The 14,974-nt window shown below is 38.2% G+C and overlaps 1 protein-coding gene across 1 annotated transcript in view; it reads left to right on the top strand.

Moving 5' to 3' along the window:
- Positions 1-1,091: 1,091 nt before the first annotated feature.
- Positions 1,092-14,974, top strand: part of LOC122001359 — a 29,973-nt gene continuing 16,090 nt past the window's right edge. Inside the window, exon 1 of the mRNA XM_042556069.1 lies at positions 1,092-1,571. Within this exon, the coding sequence (XP_042412003.1) occupies positions 1,158-1,571 (414 nt within the window). The 5' untranslated portion in view covers positions 1,092-1,157. The remainder of the gene's footprint in view (positions 1,572-14,974) is intronic.

The following is a 14,974-nucleotide window of genomic DNA, read 5'->3' as shown; positions in this document are numbered from 1 at the left end:
TAAAACAAAAACTCAACTTGCTTCATTCATTGAAAAAAAGTACATATTTATAGGCTTATTGGATAAACACTAATAATCTATATATTTTTTTAATTCTATCTCCACGAGACTCTTATCCTTATTGTGACACCTCATCAAATTCTATTCTATTACAAACTCTCATCAATAATTGCCACCTCATCATTCTATCTTCACATAAACTTTTATTAACAACTTTTATCTCTAAAAATAAAGTTTAATTCCCAACACTTCTTATTCTGAGGAGGGGTAGAGTAGGGATGTATGTGGTTCCTCCCTCATGGAGTCCCCGACAAAGGCAAGCGATTTGTGACGTACTAGCTCTAGGAGCTGCGTTGAGTTGAACATCGGTAGATCGCAGCCGTCCGAACGCCATTGCATGAACCTATCGTCTGGTCCCTCGTACTTCAAGTAGTTATGATGCTCGTGGATGACCCAATAGGTGTCGTTGGTGTAGTATAGTGCATTCGGATTGGGTACCCACTCCCCTTGGGATACGTCACACTTGCTTGACTCCTTACCCACCATGACTGTTGCACTAGGAGCCGACGGAAGAGGAGGTGGTGCTAGTGCCGATGACCTCCATGAGAAAACAGTGACAATGAGGAAAGGGAAGAGATGGAGTCTGATGATGGCGAGGAAGATGAAGGTGGCATTGCTCAACTGTAATCAATATTATTTTTAAAAATAAGATTGATAATTTTAAATTGTAGATTATATTTTGATTATTAATATTTTTTAAATTATCAAGATAAAATAATTATTATTTTAAAATTACATGTCACACCCCAACGTGTAACATTATAATATAAAATTTATAAGTAATACTAATATATTCAATTTTAATATTATTTTTATTGACTTAATTATCTGTATGATTAATTTTAAATCAAAAAACACATGCAATAAAAATAATATTAGGCTGCCCGTTTGACGTCCGGCCATCCGACCGTTCACCCGATCCAAATTTTAACTTAAATTGGAGGGTAAATCTGAAAAGGGACCATCTCCTAGTAAAAAACATGGGCTGAGGATCCTCTCCCACAGGATTTTTCTACTTCCATTAAAATTCGGGCCCCCTGGTATTTTGTCGTTCCACTCTCATCCCCTTTGCTACGGTGCGGAGCGCAGCAGCCCAGATGAGTCGGAGGAAGCCGACGGCGAGCAGCCGGAGACATGCCGCATCTACCGACAGCCTAGGTTCCGTTGATTCGTCAGGAGTTGAACCGATTCCCCGCTCCTTCTCGCGCCGAACCTCATCCCGAGCCTCAGTCTCCCGCTTTCTTGATGCCCCATCGGGCTTCTTGGTCGAGGAAGGAGATCAGGCCGAATCCAGGGATATCTTAGATGGTGGATTCGGTTCGTTCTTGACGAACCCAAGGAGCTTCCCGTATGGAGTCAAGCAGCAGTGCTGGGACAAGGCGGAGAAGGTGAAGGGGCGTGACCCCGATCGGTGGCGCCGCGACGCTCTGGGAAATATCGTCTTTCGGAAGCTCGTAGGTTGTCCAGGATGTCTCTGCCACGACTATGATCACATTATCCCCTACTCAAAGGTGCGACTTCGATCCTCTCTATTCGGCTGCTTTATTTGATGCTAAGTCAATCCTATTCTTCATTGAATGTTAATACTCTATATTTTTACGTCCTGATTGCAATCACTTACACTCTTAAAAAGCTTCTCTTGTGCTGTTAATCAGATCTCTTCATCAGCAAATTTTTTCAATTTTTGAATGCCTATATTCTTACTCGGAATATCTGATTCACGACAAGAGCAAATGGATGGGATCATTTTTATTTTTTTCCTTGAGAAATATAGATGTCAGTGACATGCATTCATCAAAAATTAAGGTAGAGACTGTATGTATTATTTCTATGGCCTAAATTAAGATAAATAATTCTGCTGTAAAGTCAAAAAATAAATTTCATATAAAATTAGACACTCACACAAATTAGAAATGAACTGGTAGTGCAACTTTATCTATCTTAAGGTAAAATGTCAAACTTTTGCACAAGGTAATACAAATTTATGCCTGAAGATACAACTGGGGATGAGCCTTTCAATAGAATGTGGAATGATTTACATGTATTGCTCAGTCCATCAACAACCAATATAATATTTCCACACCGAAATAAGAAGTAATACAGAATTATTAACAATAAAGAATGAAAATAGGATTATACTTTATCTATTATTTTTTTAGTTAGCACCAAGTATCCAAGGCCTTCGGATGGGTGACCGGTCCGACTCTACGAAAGTTTACAATCAACCACTAGGGTAGATCGGGAAGCGCTCGTCGAGGCTCATCCTAACAGTCAGTGTTCTCGGGTTTGTTAGCTACTGGAGGAAAAAATTCCCCACAATGCACTGTAGCTAAGTCTCGAACTCCAAATGTTTGGTCTATCGTTGGAGGGCCTGACCACTACACCGTTGCCCCGAGGGCTAAATGCTTCATCTGTTATGAAATAGAAAGAGATTCTTCAGCTGATGTAGAAGGAAAAAATAGGAATATTTTCTATTAACACCTCTCTCAAATTGGAGGTGCCTTGAGTAGTTTTAGTTTGAACTCTAGACAAGTAAGACATTCCTTAGCATAAGTTTCGGTAAGAAAATCGGCCACTTCTTCCCTGGATGGTGTGTAAGAGAGACCAATTGCCTTTTTTTTATAGTGATATTGAATGAAATGACAATCAATCTCAATGTGATTTATTGTTTCATGAAATATATCATTGTGCTCAATTTGAAACACACTTTTGTTGTCACTATATAGGAGATTGGAAAAAGTAATATGGACACCTAGATTAATAATGCTCGAAACCATATTATTTCAGCAAAGGAGCAAGCAAGAGAATGATATTGCAATGCTTCATTGAGTGACCATTGGCTGTAATGAAGATAAAGATAGTAGTCCAAATAATAATCAAAAATTGATTTCAATTACTAATGACTTATCATATGTGGACGACAATCTCAACTATATTTACCCTTATTTCTATATTTGTTATTACCATATTTATCATAGTATTTTTTATATATTATTTTGGCAATATGTATAAATAGGCTTGTTAGCCTACAACAATAATTAATGAAGCAATTGTCTTCTCTTTACTTTTCTCTTTATTCTTTCTTTCTATCTCTCTTTATTTCAACATGGTATTAGAGCTCTGAAGCCGCCGGTGAAGTCCTCGTTGCCAATGAGAATCAATAGGCCTTTACTTTCGGTCTTAAGGGGTGCAACCTCGCCGTGCACGACCACACTTTCCTTCTTGATGTCTTTTCCAATGTCACCCTCATGTCGTCCTTTGGTGGTGGCAGTGGTAGTGGCTACTTCGTTGGCTTCTCCAGTAACACCGCCAAGACCCGCCATGTGGTGTCGCTAGGCTGCCTCCTTGGCATTCGCTTCATGGGCATCTTCTGGTTCAAGGTGTGGTGGACCACCTAGTGGACTAGATACCTCGACCACAATGTGGAGAACGAGACCTGGTTCCTATTGCTCAACTGTGTCGGCGTATGCCCATACGTCCTCCCGCTCGTCGATGGAACCTTCCACGCTCGCCTCCTGCCCAAATCAAGTAAGATAAACCATCTTCTTCTTCAAGGTGGTCATAATGGTGATCATCTCATTCAAGGTGGTGAATGCGTCGGAGTACCTAACCATCACCAGCTAGGGCATCAATGACATCCGTTTGGCAAAGAAGGCATCAATGTTCCTCGACCAAGCCGGTGCTAGCTTCAACGTCTCTCAAGTCAACTACACTTCCCAAGTGGAAGCGATGAGCTCCGAGAAACTCCCTTTTATCCTCCTCGTCATCTTCAACATTGACCCTCGCATCGACGACGTCGAGAGCCTCATCCTCTACGTCGGCCTCATCGCGCCCTACGAAAAGATCTCACCCAAGGAGTCATTAAGGGGGAGACGAGGGTTCTCACTGCCTCCATGACCATGGAAGAGATCTTCAAAGGGACCAACACATTCAAGCAGGAAGTGTTCAAGAAGGTGCAACTTGAGCTCAACCAGTTCGGTTTAGTCATCTACAACGCCAACGTCAACCAGCTCGTCGATGTCAAAGGCCACTAGTACTTCTCCTACCTCGGCCACAAGATGCAGTAGGAGGCAGCCAACCAGGCCAAGGTTGACCTCGTCGAGGTGAGGATGAAGGGCGAGATGGGGTCCAACGCTGGTCGTGTGTAAACCGCCTCTTGCAGAAGCTGGGTCACGGAGGTTAGGTGGAAGAGTTCCTCTTGTAGTAGTCGGGTCACGGAGGTTCGGAGTTCCTCCTGTAGTAACTGGGTCACGGAGGTTCGGAGTTCCTCCTGTAGTAACTAGGTAAAGGAGGTTAGGAGCTCCTCTTGCTACCTCTATCACAATAGTTGGGTTAGGGAGGTTTGGAGCATAGTTATTTAAGGCGTGAGGTGCCCAAAAGCACATAGTTGCTATGAGACCTGAGGCACTAAGCACAAGGTGAGGTGCACATCTTACCGAAGTAAGATGCTTTAGGTATAAATTTATACAATTCAAACATATATAAGACTAACAAATTTATAATCCATAAACTATTAAACAATAATGTAAATATAAAATTCACTAACATTCAAATATTGAAATAGTTTATCTTCATAAACAAAATCAAACTTCAAATTAAAGCCAAAACAAACTTGAAATATTGAAGTCATGAAGAGAGAAGTAAGTTTGTAGCAAGGTTGATGTTTATTTTCTAGCGGAGAGGAAGAATCACACAAGAAAAATGTGTCCTAATTAAAGGTTGATGTTCATTTTCTTGAGTAGAGGAAGAGTCACGCTAGAAAAATGTGTCGCATGCATTTAACCTAATTAATTTAAAAGGTAATTAAATGTATGGTTTGATTTTTTTGTTTTTTGCACTTCAATAAAGTGAGGGAAGTCACAACCTAAGCCCGCCTTTACATTTCAAAAGGCGTGCGCTTAAACACACTTCTTTCAAGTATTACACCTGGGTCACTACCCAGGCACTTGAACTCCTCCTGCCACCTCTTTCACAATAGCTGGGTTTTAGGGTCAGGGAGGTTTGGAGCTCCTCCTGCAACCTCTATCACAACAACTGGGTCATGGAGGACCAGCTCTTTTCCTTCTGTCAGGGCTGCATCAAGAGGATCTACGATGACGGGTTGCTTCTTATTTTCATCTGCAAAGACCGCCTTTAGTAGCCACCGCTAGGACAGAACATCACCCACCTCCGTGATACAGAGACCACCTCTGTCAACGCGCAATTGGGCATCAACAATAGCATGAACCGTCACTTCTCCATTACCGTACCCAATAGCTCCGGCTCAACGACGCCAGAAGATAACACCAACTACAACCCCAGGAAGCCAAAGCCACCGTGTCGTCCTTTCGGCAGCGACTGCAACTGAACATTTGGCAACACGAGTGCCACTGTGTTCAGCACATTCCAGCCTCTCTCGGTAGCATGGTCTCTATTTTCTTCCTCAAAGACCACGACGAGAACAAGAACAAGACAAGGACCTACGCACTTGTCTTCCTTGCCCTCTCCTTCCTCTCCTTCTTTATCAACATCGAGGAGCACTACATCTTTGGTGCCATGGGTGAGTACCTCACCAAGCATGCCCACTGTCTACCTTCGGATGCTGTCCAAGATCCTCACTTTCGAGGTGGGCTATAGAACTCCACCAGCACCGTCTGCGCCTGCCTCGCCAATGATGCCAATGTTGTATGCTCCCTCGTTGGATACCGGATGGTCCTCATCATCCAAACTGCCTCTGCGGTCATCATCGCTTGTACCATGAAGCTCATCCTTGCCTAGTGACTTGCCCTCATCATGATCGTCATCCAGCCCATCATCATCCTCTGCTTCTACGCTTGCTGTGTCCTCCTCATGCGCCTTTCCATCAAGGTCGTCAAGAGCTAGACCATTAACAACAAGTTCGCTGCGGACACTATCTCTAATCAATGCACCATCACCGTCTTCTCCTCCCAAGAATGCATTTTGCGCATGTTCGAGGAGGCTCAAGCCGAGCCAGTCGGGAATGCATCCTACAATCGTGGTTGGCCAGCACCGGGCTAGCTTTCTCCTAGAGCCCAATGACTTACACATGGGCTCTTGATTTTTGGTATGGAGGCAAGTTGATTGCTAACAGATTCATCTCTGTCATGCTTGATGACTCTCGGCCGCTGTCAAGGTCTCTCAAAGGGCCTCATCATCGACAACAATGACATCACATTCGCCATCATGGCTTTCATGGTCTAGTTTGATGGCTGCCTCTTTATGTATAATTATGGCAAGGGTGGCACCATCTTCGCCGTTAGCGCCTCCATCATCATCGGTGCCCTGGCACTCAGCTCAGGGCTTTCCAACATGAAGTTACTTCTCCGAGGTGAGCTCCGTTGGCGAGTGGATCATGGAGGTGATTTGACGAGAGATAAAAATTGACTCCGGTAGCTTGAAGGGAGAAGCTCTAGAGAACGTGATCAGGAATGTGAAATTCAGAAACGTGGAGTTCACATACTCTTCCCGGTAGGACAACTACATATTCAGGGGCTTCGATCTCAATGTGTCAGCAAGGTGGCATCGATGTTAGGGTCTTGCTCTCCTTGTTGGCCCCCATGCCCAATTCTGCGCCCCAAACACGGGGCAATCTAAGAGCTCCACAGACTGGCCATGTCACACTCGTGGAGAGGGTTAAAAATTCTGAATCTCCCGTGCCTTCGACATCTCTTCTCTCCATGCACCAGCTTCCCTTCCTTCTTATCTTTCTTTTCCTCTCTTCTCAGCAATGTCAGTAGCAGTAACAACCCCCCAATTTTCATTGCCCTTTTCTAGCCAAGACATCCACAACAACGGACACCGTTATTAACAACCCGACACCACTAGGAGCCTTCTGCCTTTCTTCACAGTAGCAAACCTCAATCCCTCCTCTTTAATCTTCTCTCCAATAACAGTTGTTTTGCAGTTGTCTTTCCTCCATCAAGTATTGTCTCTTTTTTGTCATCTTCTAGTTGCAATAACAAACTTTTTTCCTAAGCTTTACTCAGCACACATCAAGTGTTGTCTCTTTTTAGCCATCTTCTAGTTGGTCAGTAGCAAATTTTTTTCCTAAGTTTTGCTTGGTATATTCAGCCACCAAAATCTGTAGCCTTCTTTCTTTACTCTTTCTTCCAACGATAGATCTGTTCCAACCTTTCAACATTAGCTCCTCTTCTTCTTCTAGTTGTCCTCTTCCATCAAAAGCAAAATTCAGTAACATGTCATATCTGTTATATCTTTGGTCATACTGGTGGTCATTGCTTTAGAAGATTTGATTGGCTATCTAGTCGGAGAAGATGTTTCAATATATTGATAACCAAACTCAACGTTTAACATCAGCTCGTTGAGTTTGTCAAGGGTCATGAAGATAAAGATAGCAGTCTAAATAATAATCAGAAATTTATTTTAATTACTAATGATTTACCATATTTGGACTACAATCTCAACCATATTTACCCTTATTTCTATATTTGTTATTCCCATATTTATCATAGTATTTTTTATATATTACTTTGATAATCCGTATAAATAGGTTTGTTAGCCTATGACAATAATTAATGAAGCGATTGCCTTCTCTTTACTTTTCTCTTTATGCTTTCTTTCTCTCTCTTTGTTTCAACAGGTTGTTTCTTTCTAGATTAAGAAATTAGAGGAGCTTAAGAAACACATAAATCAATAGTAGATTTATGATCATTGACATCTCCAACCTGATCAACATCAGAATATGCTTGAAGTAAAAGTTTTGACTATTTGAAAAGAATTCCTTTTTGAATTGTGTCTTTAATATACCAAAGAATACAAAGGACAACCAATGAGGATCCATAAATTGGCTTACCACATTAATTGCTGACACATGTTTGAGTGTGTTATGATAAGGCTGTTTAGTTCTCCAACTAGTTATCAATCTCATAAGAGATTGCCCTCAGTTTTATGAATCTTTCCATTCATTTCAAGAGGTGTCAATTTATAATCATTTCAAGAAGTGTGTCTACAATTTATGATCATTTCAAGAGGTGTGTCTACAATGTTATACTCTAGACTTTCACCTTGTCGATGATGATTGCAATCACTTACACTGTTAATAACTTGTCTTCTTCTGTTTATCAGATCTCTTCACAAGAGCAAATGTTCATCTTTTGAATGTTTATATTTGTCTTTGGAACATCGGATTCATGACAAGAGAAAATGGGTGGAACATAAAAAAATTAAGGTAGGTGTTGTATGCATTATATGTGGCATAAAAATTAAACAAATAATTATTCTGTAAAATCAGTAAATAAATATCCTCAAAATGGGTCAGAAAGAAAAAGAAACAAAATTATAAATGAAGCGGAGGCTATTTATCTTATCCTTTAGTGCAGCATTGGAAGGGGAGGCTTGATGCAACTGTAAAATTGTTGCCATGTGACCAAAAGGTTACGAGTTCGAATCCTGAAAACAATCTCTTGTAAAAAGTAGGGTAAGACTACGTACAATGGATCCTTCTCCAGGACCCCGCATGGCGAGAGCTTCGTGCACGGGCTGCCTTTTTTTTTTTTAGTGCAGCATTGCTCATCTATGCCTAGAGGTGTAATTGGGGATGAACCTTTCAATAGAAGATGCAAAATTTACTCGTGTTGCTCTAACCTACAATTGATATTTGTATTGGTTTGAACATACAAGATAAAAAGAATATCTTCACCATGAAATGGAAAATACATAAAGGGAAATGAATTTTTAGCAAATAAGGAAAGAAAATAGGAATATGTGGATGCCTTATCTGTTATGAAAGGGAAAGATATGCCTTAGCTCATATGAAAAGGATAAATAAGGTAGGAATATTTTCTACTAGCACCCTCTTAAAATGGAGATACCTATAGTGAATTCAATTTGAACTCCAAATACCGGAGATGTTTGTTAGTGTGTCTTGGTGAGAAGATTGACTACTTGTTCCTGAGATGGGGTGTAAGAGGGCTAATTATTTTTATTGGTAATGATGTCTAGTGAAATGATAATTAATCTTAGAAGGTTTATTATTATTTCATGAAATAATTGTACTTTTGTGGTGGAAGAAGTAATATGTATACATATATCTCAGTAAGTCATGCTTTAAAGTTTAAACCATATTTTTTCAGCAAAAGCATAAGCAAGAGCATGATATTCTGCTCAGAGCTTGACCAAGAGATAATTGATTTTTTCTGTCTTTTCTCACACCATAGGTTGGATAAGAACAAATATGATAGGAAAACTAATAATTTAAGATTTGGAATATGAAATATAGGAACTCTCATCGGTAAATCAATGGAGGTAGTAGATATGATGATTAGGAGAAGAATTAGTATTTTGGGTGTACAAGAGACAAAATAGGTAAACAAGAAGGTAAAGATGATAGAGAACTCGAGTTTTAAATTATGGCACACTGGAAAGAGTAAAGCAACAAATAGAGTGGGTATTATTATAGATAGTTCGTTAAAGGATGAAGTTGTAGGAGTAGTTAAAAAAGATGATAGAATTATAGCCCTTAAGATAATAGTGGCGAAAAAAACTATGAATATAATTAGCATATATGCACCACAAGTAAGATTATATGAAGCTACCAAATTAAGGTTTTGGGATGAATGGGATGAAATATTACAAAATATTGCATCAAATGAAATGATTTTAATAGGAGGTGATCTAAATGGATATGTCGGAGTGAAAAATGAGAAATATGAGAGGGTATATGGGAGTTATGGGTTTGGAACGAGAAATTAGGAAGGGAAAACTATATTAGATTTTGCGATAGCATATGACCTTATATTAGTTAATACGTTTTTTAAGAGAATCGCAAATTGACTTTCTTATGCTTAGGAAGAAAGATAGAAAGATTTGTAAAGATTGCAAGTCATCCCTATAGAAAGCTTAACTACCCAACATAGATTAGTAGTGTTGGATATACGTCTCAAACATAGTATCAATAGAAAGAAAATATATACGACTCCTAGAATTAAGTGGTGGAAGTTAAAGGATGGGAAGCAAAATATATTTAAGGAGAAGGTAGATGTACAAGCATTATATGAAATATACGATGACTCTAATACAATATGGGATAAGATGGTATCAACGTGAAAATAGTAGCTAAGAGTGTACTTGGTGAGTCGAAGGGACATGCACTACTAAGTAAGGAATCTTGGTGGTGGAATGAGAAAGTATAAGAGAAAGTGAAGGAAAAACGAATAGCTTATAAGGAATTATATATTTGTAAAAATGAGGAAAACTTAAAAAAAATATACAATAGTCAAGAAAGAAGCTAAGAAAGTAGTGAGTGGAGCAAATAATGAAACTTTTGAATGATTATATCAAAAATCGGATACAAAAGAAAAGGTCAGAGACATTTATAGAATAGTTAAAGTGAGAGAAAGGAAAACAAGAGATCTTATCCAAATAAAATATATTAAAGATGAATATAATAGGGTATTAGTAAATGATGGAGAAATAAAAGAGCGGTGGAAGAAGTATTTTCATTGATTTTTAACGAAGGTTTAGGTGACCAACTTAACTTAGGTAATTTAAGTAGGTCAAATGAGTATAGAAATTTTAATTTTTATCGTAGAATTCAAACTTCAGAAGTAGAACAACTTTCAAATGGGATGCACAATAGAGAAGTCGTTGGACCGGATGATATTCCGATAAAGGTATGAAAGTGCTTAGGGAAACAAGGTATTGAATGACTTACAAAATTATTTAACATGATATTGAAAACGAAAAAAATGTCTGATCAATGGAAGATAAGGACTCTAGTTTTCTTATATAAGAACAAGGGGGACGTATAAAATTGTGCAAACTATAGGGGTATTAAACTAATGAGTCATACCACGAAACTTTAGGAAAAAATAATAGAAAAGAGATTAAGGAAGAGACCACAATAACTGAAAATCAATTTGGGTTCATGCCTAGAAGGTCGACAATAAAAGCTATACATTATCTTAGACAATTAATTGAAAAATATCATGAGCAAAAATAAGATCTACATATGGTATTCATTAACTTAGAAAACGTTTATGATAGAGACCCAAGAGAAATTATATCGAGAATTCTAGAAAAGAGAAGTGTTAGCGCAATATATATTGAACTAATTAAAGATATGTACGAGGATATAACAACCAGAGTAAAGACTTCAGGCGGAGTAACTGAAGTATTTCCAATAATGATAGGGTTACATCATGGATCAGCTCTAAGTCTCTATCTTTTTACACTAATTATAAACGAACTCACTGCGCACATTCAAGACATAGTACCTTGGTGCATGTTATTTGTAGATGATATTATTTGGTAGATAAAACATGTGAAGGAGTAAATGCTAAACTAAAATCTTGGCTGGAAACACTAGAAGGGAAAGGTTTTAAGCTTAGTAGAGTAAAGACAGAATATATGGAATTTAAGTTTAGCAATATTAGAAGTAATGAGATAATTGTTAAGATAGGAGAGGACGAGTTGCCCGAAACCAAGATATTTAACTATTTAGGATCATTTTTGTAAAATGATGGAAGGATTGAGAAAGATGTCTTACATAGAATATAAGCAAAATGGTTGAAATGGAGGGGAGCGTCGAGTGTTTTATGTGACCGTAAAGTATCACTAAAACTTAAAGATAAGTTTTATAAAACCGCAATTAGACCTGTTATGTTATATGGATTTGAATGTTGGGCACTCGAGTACATGAGCAAAAGATGAGAGTTGCAGAGATGAGGATGTTAAGGTGGAAGTGTGGACATACGAGGATGAACAAAATAAGAAATGAGAGCATTAAAGAGAAAGTCGGAGTTGCATCTATTGAGGAAAAAATCGAGAGACACGTTTAAGATGGTACGACATATACTTAGATGACCAATAAATGTTCCAGTTAGGCGATGTAAAACTTTGACAAACACACATATCAAATGAGGAAGAGGAAGACCAAAAAAGACTTGGTTAGCAACAATAAAACAAGATAAAATTTATTTAAGTATAGATGATGATATAGTTCCCATGTGACCAAAAGGTCACGGGTTCGAATCCTGGAAACAATCTCTTGCAAAAAGCAGGATAAGACTGCGTACAATGGATCCTTCCCCGGGATCCCGCATGGCGGGAGCTTCATGCACCGGGCTGCCCTTTTATAGATGATGATATAGTGAGATAGAGCTCAATGACGTAAAAGGATTCATATAGCCGACTCCACCTAGTAGGATAAGATTTGGTTGTTGTTGTTGTTGTTGTTGTTGTTGTTGTTGTACAACATTAGTATATTCTTGAAGAACCAAGTTCTGATGGCTTGAAAAGAATTTCTTTCTGAATTGTGCCTTTAATATGACTGAGGAATACAAAGGACAACAACGCAATGAGGAATAGATGGTTCCGCCATGAATTGGCTTACCACTTGAACTCTATGACTAATGTCTAAGCATGCTATGGTTAGGTTGTTGAGTACCTCCAATTAGCTGACAATACGTTGCAGGATTTGGTAGGAGCTTTCCCCCAATGTTTTGAAGCTTGGCACTCATTTCAAGAGGCAATTTCTGCAATTTTATGGTTAGAGAATTTAATGTGAAAAACTTTGATTAAGATACCTGACATAGGTTACCTTTATGCCAAGAAGTAACACAATTTACTAAGTTTCATTTCAGAGGCTCTCTGAAATATGCCTTTCAAATCCTGCCAGTGACATCGACATAGAGAGAAGGAGAAGCATTATATGACCAAGGGAGATGTGAATGAAAAGAGCATAATCATGTTGACTTTTTCAAAATGCAGAAATGATAACAGTTTGAAACTTCTCAATCCAACCTCAAGTAGCTTGTTTCAATTCATGTAGCACTATTGAAGTTTGCAAACTAGTTTAGGTGTATGTTGTAAATGTGTCGGTGTTGTCATATAGACTTCTTTTGGAAGGTCTCTGGGAAGAAAGTCATTCTTGGCATCAAGTTGAAATAATGACCAATCTTGAGATAAGCAATAACTGTTAGAGTCTGAATAGATGTCATTCAAGCAATGAGAGCAAGTGTCTCTCTCATAGTCTTGTGTAAACCTATTGGCACAAAGTCCTGCTTGTATCTTTCAACAGAGGCCATCTAATTTTGTCTTCATTTTGTAATCCATTTCCTCCCTATAGTTGCTTTGCCAAGAGGTAATGGCGCAAGTTCCCAAGTACCTGTATTTTGTAAGGATGGTTCTTCATTCATATTCATTTGTCCTTGTCGAATTAATGCTACTTCTTTGAAACTTTGTGTTCATTTTAGTAATGAAGTCCAGTTAAATGACAATAATAGTCTTGAAGATAAAATGGAGAACAACCATAAGTTTGTCGATTGAGATACTGTCTTAGTGGAACGAATGTTATCAAGAGTCTCATCAGGAGGTTTTGCTACCTTGCAATTAGTAAAGTGATATTTATTTTTTATCGAAGACATGGTTTCCACAACATCTTTAGTAATTAAAAGGAAAAGGTTTAGAGAGAGAAACATGAGCAACATGTTGATGCCAATGTGAAAGGGACAAATCACTAGTTGAGCAAGCAGCAGACAATATACTAGAGGCCTAAGAAATAGAGTTTTTCAACAAGGAACATAAATCCAAGTCTATGCATGAATTCTTGCACAATATATTTCGAAGAGGTAAAGTACAGTTAGACCATGCAACAAATTGACCTATAGATAAGAGGTTTATATAAAGTGGAGAAGTTGAGAAAACATTGGGAACATCCTAAGGTGGAGTCTGTATAATTTCTATAGAAAGTGGCAGTTATAATGTTTCTATTAACATTTTGAATGTTGGGAATATATTTAAAGGAGAAGGAAAGGGAAGTAATGTGGTTTGATGCTTTAGAATCAAGGTACCAATTAGTAAAATGGTTATCTTTATTCGTGGAACTTCTGTGGAAGATTGATGCTGAGGTCTATTTTTCATGGGAAATAGGTACATGTATAAATCTGCTTTGAGAGGTAAAACTCTCAAGCAGCAAATCAAACGTACAAAGTATTGGAGTTTAATCCTCTACAAGTGAGGTAAACTCCTCAATCAGCTCTCAAACCACCCTCACAATCATGCATCACAAGGGCACATTCATGCTGAGGTCTATTTTTGAAGGGATGAACCTAAGCAAGATGCCTATATTTTTTTCAGCTATGGCATTTAATGTAAGAAAGATACGATGTTTCATATGTTGCAAGAATGGAGTCAGATGGTTTCTTAAAGATTGTTTTTCGAGTTTATTCTACAAGCAATTCTGGAAGAGTATCATCAACTGTTGGAAGAGTAGACCTATAGAGGATAAAAGCATGTATTAACTCAACAGCATTTTGAAGGGTCATCTGGAATTTCATCAATCAAGATTCTTCATGTTATTAATAACATTTTCTGCATTGTTTATCCATTTGGCTCAATGAGTGCCAATCGATCTCAAATAATGGACATTTTGAAAGGAACTCAAAGATAAATTGTCTGAGTTGTTGCTTCGTGCTATGAATACCCATTTCTAATTTATATTGGAAGGAAAAAATAATTTGATTGTACCTTTTAGCAAGAAAAGATTTCATATTTCCTTTTTGATTTCAAATTTATTGAGTTGTGTGCTTATGGCAGGAGTGACAATGCTAGTGATTTAGGTCATTATTTGTTATTGATTTTCCGTTATCAACGTTTTTTTTGTCTTTTATAGGACATTTACTTTCACTGGCTACACAACACCATTGATCTTTTCCTTTTAAAAAATTTCATTCAATAAGACCATTAGTTATAATTTGCCCCCCATCAAGTTTGATAATGATGTATATAGCTTTGTTTGTCAATTGAAATGAGTTGATCTCTGACTAAGTTGAGTTTCGCTTTGAAGGTGTTCTCGTCCTTGTTGTTTGTCATTTAATTTGACTAAAGACATGACAATATTGAATATGACATGATAAGATGATTCAACTCGACGCGAAATGGATTTGAAATATGA

This window comes from Zingiber officinale, chromosome 7A (assembly GCF_018446385.1).
Source record: "Zingiber officinale cultivar Zhangliang chromosome 7A, Zo_v1.1, whole genome shotgun sequence".
Taxonomy (NCBI): Eukaryota; Viridiplantae; Streptophyta; class Magnoliopsida; order Zingiberales; family Zingiberaceae; genus Zingiber; species Zingiber officinale.
The sequence above is the reverse complement of the archived record's forward strand: the minus strand, read 5'-3'. Positions and strand labels throughout refer to the sequence as shown.